Below are 8,545 nucleotides of genomic sequence, written 5' to 3'. Positions count from 1 at the left end.
TTAGTCCAAAGTTCAGGTTTATATTACAGTGAACAGGAACACTAACATAAGTGCAATAATTTGCCGTCTTGACATTTATTGTCAATATTGTACAATAATAATTTCACCATTGTTTTATTTAGTTTAGAGTCCATAGTTCTCTTTGAGAACAAACTACTCAAAGTTTTAAAGCTTGTGAATTCAGACACTTTTATGCTACGGCATTTGAAATGAATTTGAAAAGAAGCACTCAGAGTGACACAGTATTTTGATAAAAAGCTTAACCGTAGCAGAAGGGGTACATTAAAGTTGTGCAAAGTAACGGAAGAGTGAGTGCATGTAAGGTCACTATTAATTCCTCATGCTGAACCATCCGTCTGTTGCCACTTGTCTCCATCTCACGTCAGGTACGCGGCATACCAATAAAACAAGGCCGAGAGCAACAACCACTCTGCACCAATTTGAGACAACAAAAACAACTCATACACTTGTGAGAAGACGGATCATTGCCAAGACGGGAGACAAAGAGTGACCGTGAAGAAGCACAACTGACATCTCTGCTGGTTTCGGCTATTATTTTTTTTCGTGATCTGTGATAGAGAAAGTGTTCATTTCAAACCGTTACCGCAAATTCCATCCATGAAAAAGACATAAAATGGGCAAGTATACATGCAGAAATGGCATAATAGAGTATGCTTTTTTGAAAATGACCCAGAGAAGTAAACAGTTATATCTTTAATAAAGTACAAAACAAGCATATGAATGCAAACTGTACAATCATTTAAGAATCATTAATCCTTCTCCTTGCTTTAGCATTTGATTACACCCATGTTTAGCAGACAAAAATGCTACATTTGCGGAAACAATGTTAAGTGTTTCTATTGGAATAAATAGATTAAAGAAAAACAGAAGTAAGAATCTGCTTTAAAATTCATGTACAATATTTACAATTAACCTAAAAATATTTCATACAAGAGAATGTATTCATTTTAACACTTGTCACAAAACAGACTCTCATTGGCGGGAATATGAAATTAGAAATATATTATTGAGATGGCAAATAAAACCATAGTATATGTTCACTTGACCAGTTTGGGTACCTAAAGGGTATCTCATGAGATCATGGTTAAGAGTTACTTGCTTGATTTAATACGACCTAAAGTTTTAAACGCAAAGACCAAAAACTGTTTGTACTTTTAACATAAATAAAAAACATTTAAGCCATACATACACCTTCATCTCACAATATTGTCAGCAAAAGTCATTTAACATCTGTTCCAAACTGTGGACAAGCCTCCATCGTCCTTTGTGCAAAAAAAGTTTCAGGCTTCGACAACAGAAAATAAAGCTACTCTTCCGTCTCAACTCCCCAGGTTAGTTCAGTAGACTCTGACTAGGGGTTTCGGGAACACGTCCGATCACATCGTAGATGGTGGTGTGCATATCCTGGACTGACTCAAGCCGAGCCAGAGATCTGCATGATGCCTGCAGGACAGTTGCATGCTCGCATTTAAAAAAACGTATCACAATTTTACAACAACAGACAAAAGCCGAACCTCTTGAATCCATGTTAATGTACAAGATGGTACATACCTGTGCTGATTCCATTTTCCCAGGTATAGAGACAAACTCGTAGATACCAAAGTCTTCTGTGGCATCTTCATGACCTGTTAACACACGACCCTTTAAAGTCAGATCATTGGAGTCAATGAGGTACCCTGACCTTGCTTACTCTCTGCTCAAACTCAAACCGGCTTTTTATGAATGACTTTGAAAGCTGAGGCCTTGCTCGTCCCGATCACCACCTAAAAATGTGATGCTGGAAAAACAAGTAGTATCTCACCTGAACGATGTGGTCTTTTCTGCTCCGTAAGCGGTCTGGCAAAAACAAGTTCATAAAGCTGTCAGTCAAAGCATATATAATGTACGTTACAAATTTGTGAATGTATGTATTGATCTCAAATTCAAGGCTCTTACCTGTTGTAAATGCTCATGAGCACTGTTGATAACAGAGACAAAATCATTATTCACAAATACAGTCACACATTTATTTAACATTACATATGGTCTTATTCAAATGCACTAGATACTTTACTATGGTTACCTTTAAATTTAAATGACGTTATTTACATCCACGGTTCACCTCACATGTGAGGAATCATTGCATTTAGCGTTGTCTCGCTCATCTCATCACTCAGATTTCAGGCTGTAGGACTCACTTTCTAGAAAACCACCATCCGTCCAAGCAGCGCAGCAACACATTACCTCTCTTAGGATGGCAGGTTCTCCTGAGGAAGAACAGCAACATGCAGCCGATGACGAACAGAGAGGAGACAGTAATGGCTGCCACGGGGGATAGATAGCCGCCGTCTTGGGAGTGCTTTTCTTTCCCTGCAGACAAATACAGGAGAGACTTTGGGACACGAATACCAGTTTCGTAGATGACAGTCCTGTGTTTGTCCCCACCTCGCCACCTTACATTGATAGCAACCATTACTTGAGCGTCGGGGGTGTGCTACATAAACGCTAAAGAGTTTTCAATGTCCGGTGTAGAGGGACGTGATAAAGTGTCTGTAGGCCGTAAATAGAATTAAAATTTGTTACATATTTGCAAAAACGAATGACACGCTCAGCCTCAGCCGCACAGTTGAAATAAGCACAACTTTGCATGCTTCTGGGTGAAACTAAAATACGACCTGTTAAAGATGATTTGTTAATCATTAGCTTGTTAGCATTGTCACCTGTTAGCATGTTAGCCAGCCCAGCTCATCTCACTAAAAGGTTTCTTTGGTAATGTTCAAAAGAGATTTTGGTGTCATTCAAAAATAGATGCTTTTAATCACTTTAGTTGACTCTGTAAACAGCATTGTAAATCATAGCCAGTATCAAGAGAAGCCTTCGGTGAGAATCACCAAGACAACATATCAATGTCGCGTTGGGCACACAGAAACTCCACATGCTATAAAACTTAGTCAACAAATACGACAGCTGTTATCCACTGTTTACTTTCCCTGCAACTGAGCTTTAATACTGGCTGCAGGCACTGGAACCCAGCAACAAAGATAAAATGCCAGCCTTCTGTATTTGATGATCTATCCATCACCAGGTTCCACCTTTCACCTGTTTCACCTGTTATGAACAAACGGCTCAAGTATTTTATCCAGCCAGATGTTCCCAGGGCAGTCTGTGGCGTTTGTCATTGTCAAGATATATGTGTCATCGTTCATAAACCTCTTCTGCTTTTGGCATGACGCAGTGTTCACCGAGTGTTTTTCTCAGAGGATTCTCAAAAAAGAGTCCCCACCATCGGCCCTCGACCCTGTACCCACCTGTCCCTAAGCTGGCCACCACCAGAGTGAACTGGGCCTCGTTCTGCTTCTGGGTGGCGTTGTTGAAGGCGCGGCAAAGGTACTCCTCGGCCTGGGCCAGTTTGTAGGAGCGCACCTCCAGCCGCGGGCCCTGGGTGATGACGGTGGCGTTGCGGCTCTTGGAGATCCAGACGTAGCTGTTGGGTGGGTTGGAGTCGGCCTGGCATTCAAAGAAGACCAGCTCTCCGGGGTTGATGGTGAACACTTCTCCGGTCCGCAGGCCCTGGCCCGAGTTCACCTCCAGGTTGTAAGGGCCGTCTGCAGGGGGCCACAGAGGGTCAGGCAAACACTGTGACACTGTGCTGCGTATTATAAAGAGCGGTATATTTTTCTATGAGAGACGGGGTCGTGAATTTGATCTTCATGGGTCATATAAATGGATTAAAAAGGAAATAATGTCCTACAATATAATTACAAGTACACTAGATTTTTACTTTATATAATAAGGGTTCCAAAGTCAGTGTGTTTATACACTTATAATTCTTTTACGATAAACTTTGCTATAATAAAACCCATGTTATTGGCAACCTAGAAATGGCAGTTCTAATGTGGGTAAAACCTGGGTTTTATTGTTTTTGAAAGGCATCGGATGGGAAATATAGATAATAAAAAGTTGCAAACAAAAATGACCAAAGATTCCGGAAACGTTCAAACTAAAGAAAAGGTTGTTATTGATTGTACTGCATCTACTTCTTGCTGGATGCTTCTTTAAAGCTAACACTCTGCTTGTGCAAACAGATTGTGTCACACAAATCCAAACATTTCCACAGAATAACTATGAGGTTATCTACCTGCATCATGGCAGAACAGAGGAGCTCTGTGAGATAAGTCTGCCCTCATGCAAATACCCATAACGGTCACATGTTCTCAAGTATATGGAAGTAGTCCGATTTCAATTGCATTTACATATGACCTACTACAGAGCAAAGAGAAACAGTATTGTATACGGTATTGGTTCATTTTGATGTAAAACATCATTTTTAGTGTTCCTAACAGCTACTTTCCCAGTAAGACAATTTATCAAAGTGTTAATCAGTCGGAGAGACGTCCATCTTCCAACTCTTCCTGATATTATAATACAATTAATTAAGGTGACCCGAATGCACATTTGCAGTTTGCCGTTGGTCTAAGTGTAGAAAGACCAGCAGGAGGAAAAAGGAGAACACAGATGGATACTCACAGTACACGTTGAGCTCCACGGCCCTGCTGGCTCGCCCCTCGCTCACAGTGTTGCCGGCCACACAGCGGTAGCTCCCCTTGTCCTCTTTCCTCACGGGAGCGATGAACAGCGTAGAGTTGTCTCGGGAGAAGCGGTATCTGTCTCGGAGGTCCAGCGCCACGTTGTCCCGCAGCCAGCGGAACACAACCCTCGTCCCCCGCTCCACAGAACAAGTCCAGGTCACGTTTGCCTGGTCCTCAACTACTGCGTACGACGGGCTCTTCTCGACGACCGGAGTGGAGACGGGGACTGAGGGACAGACAAAAGAAGTTACCCCCCCTGAGTCCACAGGCGACATCCCAACCAGTGTGATGTGATAGGAAAAGACCCACCGTCCACTGTTACGTGCACAGTTCTCTCCTCCTTGATAAAAAGCCCTTTCTTGTTATGGAAGGCTATGTTGAGTTTCAGGTGGTAGTCCCCCTCATCGGCCTGTTGCAATTCATGGATTAGCAGAGACACGTTGGGTTTCCTGAAGAGGAGGCGGCCGCGGTACGCCATGTCAGGGATGTTGATGTCTTTGGTAAAGGTCATCAACGTGGTCGTGGTGCCGTTCGCCCCGGTGTGGGACCAAGTACCCTGGATGTCAACATCATCCAGCCGGAAGCGAGTCTCAACGGCGAGGAGGGCGGACTCCCCTTCGATACCATGATGGATGGAGGAAGGGACGTGGATGAAGTCAGGGCTGACGTCTGAGTTGGTAACAGAAGAGGAGGAGGAGGGAAACAAATATAATTAGTATACAATCGCTGTTGGGTAATTAGTTGATGATGATTCTGAATAATTAGGTAATTGTAGTAATAAATACACCCGGTACTGTGGCTTTCTGTTCTTGTGAATATCTCCCTGTATTTCAAAATAAAAGTATTATTTTATTATGTTATTATTATTGTTAAAGTATAATAAGTAAGTTTCTGTCTCTGTCTTTAGTACAGTCTTATTTCATTGCTTTCCTCACTGAAAACAGCAGCCATGAGAGCGGTGAAAGTGAATCGAAACCAGGAAGTAAACCAATAATGTGAATTCAGCGATACTAAAAGCAGCTGAATAATTATTTTATATTTTATCTTTTGAATATAGAGCCAATGCAAGTATCCCAATAATACTACATTCATGTATTGGTCTGGTAGGGCACTCCACCTCACAAACAAATAGATCTTGAAAAATTTTGCACATACAAAATGTTGGAAGTATAATGAACAAATATGAGTATGGATGAGAATGACAGCAGATGGGTACTGGGAGAAACATCGATATCATTGTGCTGTTTATTAAAAAAAAATAAACCGGGACAATATGACAATTGGGGTATTTCCATTTAAAAATGAACCCGTTTCAGTTTGTCTGACTAATCTCTTAATCTATACACTCGTCTTCAAATGATCCAGGTCCTGAAACTGCAGTGAGTAAATATTGACCCGGCTCACTGCAGGTTGTCAATGTCGTCAGACGACGATGAGGCCTGTCTCTTTGATGTGGGCTCGTTCAACGATCCCTTGGGTTGTCTGAAGATAACTACAGAACCGTTGATATGTCTGTTAAAGCTCTGGCTGTGGTTGCCAGGATAGCTGATGTTTTGGTAAACAGCTCAAAAACACCTTGCAAAAAAACAAACACCGAGAAAAGGAGGAGACGCGTCTGTTTTTCGTCAGATTATCATTTCAGTTTTTCCTCACACATTAACTCTCCCACACTTCAAGGATCATTGGTATCGCATCAGGGCTGACGGGCTTCAATTTACAGAATTGTTTACACAACTTCAAACTTCCGTTTCTGGGTATTACTACTTTTTCACAGTTTGAAGTTAAAAAGTGAGCGACTGAATTCGGATGCCAGGTTGAGATAAGCGGCAGCATGTGAGTAGGCGGTTACTGTGAAACGAACACACTGAAAAAGCTCTCACTTATCTCTAACTTGTGTCCCTTTGTCCTCTTTCTCAGTAGCACCATTGGTGGGACTTGGGGGGAGGTGGAAAACAGTCATGAGACTGTTCATTTCACTTCATTTAGGTGCGTTACATCCAATGCCATAAAATCTTCTGAATGAAACAACGGGGTAAACTCAGAATATCAATTTCGAGCCATATTTTTAACCCTCTAATCTCTTTCTTTTTGTCACATACCCCTTCTCTCTGACCCGTCCACACCCCCCCGCCCCCCCCCCCCCTGGAGACATCCAGCTGTTTTTCAGCCAGGTCCCCCCCCCCCGGTGATTGCTGCCTTTCATGCTCATCACAATGGATTCTCTGTGTGTCTGGTGTCACGTCCTAAATAATGCAATGGCGCCCCGTCGACACGTTCCTGCCCTTTCAGGCCTGCAGGGCCGTACCGATGTTTGTGTGGACGGCGGCGGGGAGTGCGCCTGTGTTTACGCCAGCTGAGATGCGGCGAAAAAGGAGGAGCGTGCCGAGCCTGTTCCTTCGCTGTTGTCCCCAAACAACGCGGATATTGTTGTGGCGATACCAAGGAGATTACAGTGACAATGTCTGACAGGATATCTTCATTTAGTAGAAACACACACACACATTCAAACAGCTATTGAGCTGAGACTCACGAGCACCTGCCTCTCCCCCTCACGCACTCATCCGGGTTGTTTGGACACTAAATAAGCTCTCCGGGTGCGTGTCCAAATGTCAACAATTGTTCTGTCCTCTATCAGATGAGACAAGGTGGGTTGATGATACGGGCATCTAACTTTTTTATATATATATATTTTTTTAGATTCATCGGGTGATGCGGGGAAATCTTGTACATGTGTGTTATCACTGAGTCACGGAGCTGTGCCACTTCTTCTTTCCACTAACACCCTGCTTATGACTTCCCTTTGCAGCAGGCAACAAAAGAAAAGCTAATTCCGTCTTGTGATGATTATGGAGAGCACATGCAAAACAGACCGGGATAAACTCTCAGAGGAAAGCTCTGAAGAGTCAAACTTTGAAATTGAAAAAGGCAGAAGACGGAGGTAGACTTCAGGGTTTTCCCCAAACTGTTACAACATTACGATGCATTTAAAGTACTTAAAACACAATAACACACAGGGAGTTTCACCACCGCCTTTACATTTTGCAACCCCCGTGCCATCACTGCTTCTCTCTCCTCAAAACACTTGAAGACGAAAGGATTTCACAAGTTAACATTTTGTTCCTGCGTACCGCAATCGTCTTGCTCGACTCAGCATCACCGCGCCGACCGCGGAGACACAGCAACCCCCAGTAACGGCTGTACCTGCACCAACGCAACACCCTAACTACTCGCTCACCTGTTAGTGTGAAGAGAATAGAGCAGACACACAGGGCTGTTCTTCCTCTGGCCTCCATGGCATCTCACTCTGTAGGGAAACGTGGGACTCGTGACGGGCGGGCAGGGAGGCAGGGAGTGAGGGACGTGGGAAGGAGGAGAGGAGTGGAAGAGAAAGAGATGGCAGAGGGGGAGGAGGAGCAGGAAGAGGAGGAGGAGAGAAATGTGACTGGTTGTGGTCATAACATTTGCCAGGGAAATAAGAGGAACAAGCCTAAGCCTGCACGCCGGTCCAAGGCCCCTCCCATGAGACACCAGGAGAAGGAAGAGGTTCACCTGGCATGGCCCTCTCTCTCTCTCTCTCTCACTCTCTCACACACACACACAGAGAAACTGAGACACACTGTAAAAGGAGAGTAGAGTCTTTACATTATAACAATTCAGTCCCCGAGGCTGTGAAACCTAGAGAAAGCGAGGCAGCAAAGAGGTTTGAACCGCTCACCCGTCACTCTGTTTGGTGAAGTTACAGAGGCCTTCAGGCAGGAAGGACAGAAAGAGAAAAAGTGACTGAGGAACAACTTACCGACACATGCATCACCGAGCTTTCAAATGCCTTCAAGATAAAGGCGGGACATTTTGCAGACCGCATCATAGGACGGAGAACTGGAGGGAAATCTGTTGTTAGTTCTGGTCTAGCAAGTTGCATTCAGTGCTGCAAAGCAAATCATTATTTGATGTCATTT

The 8,545-nt window shown here is 43.6% G+C and overlaps 1 protein-coding gene across 1 annotated transcript; it reads right to left on the bottom strand.

Moving 5' to 3' along the window:
* Window positions 1–415: 415 nt before the first annotated feature.
* Window positions 416–8,006, bottom strand: hepacam2 (HEPACAM family member 2). Its single transcript, XM_037474053.2, has 9 exons — window positions 7,825–8,006; window positions 4,899–5,258; window positions 4,528–4,815; window positions 3,309–3,605; window positions 2,245–2,370; window positions 1,957–1,978; window positions 1,823–1,857; window positions 1,573–1,646; window positions 416–1,464 (listed from the first exon to the last, which is right to left on the bottom strand). The coding sequence occupies exons 1-9, from the start codon at window positions 7,880–7,882 to the stop codon at window positions 1,354–1,356; spliced, it is 1,371 nt and encodes a 456-aa protein (XP_037329950.2). The 5' UTR covers window positions 7,883–8,006; the 3' UTR covers window positions 416–1,353.
* Between the last annotated feature and the right edge of the window lie 539 nt (window positions 8,007–8,545).

Source organism: Pungitius pungitius, chromosome 17, assembly GCF_949316345.1.
Source record: "Pungitius pungitius chromosome 17, fPunPun2.1, whole genome shotgun sequence".
Lineage (NCBI taxonomy): Eukaryota > Metazoa > Chordata > Actinopteri > Perciformes > Gasterosteidae > Pungitius > Pungitius pungitius.
This window is presented reverse-complemented; position numbering and strand designations above follow the sequence as displayed.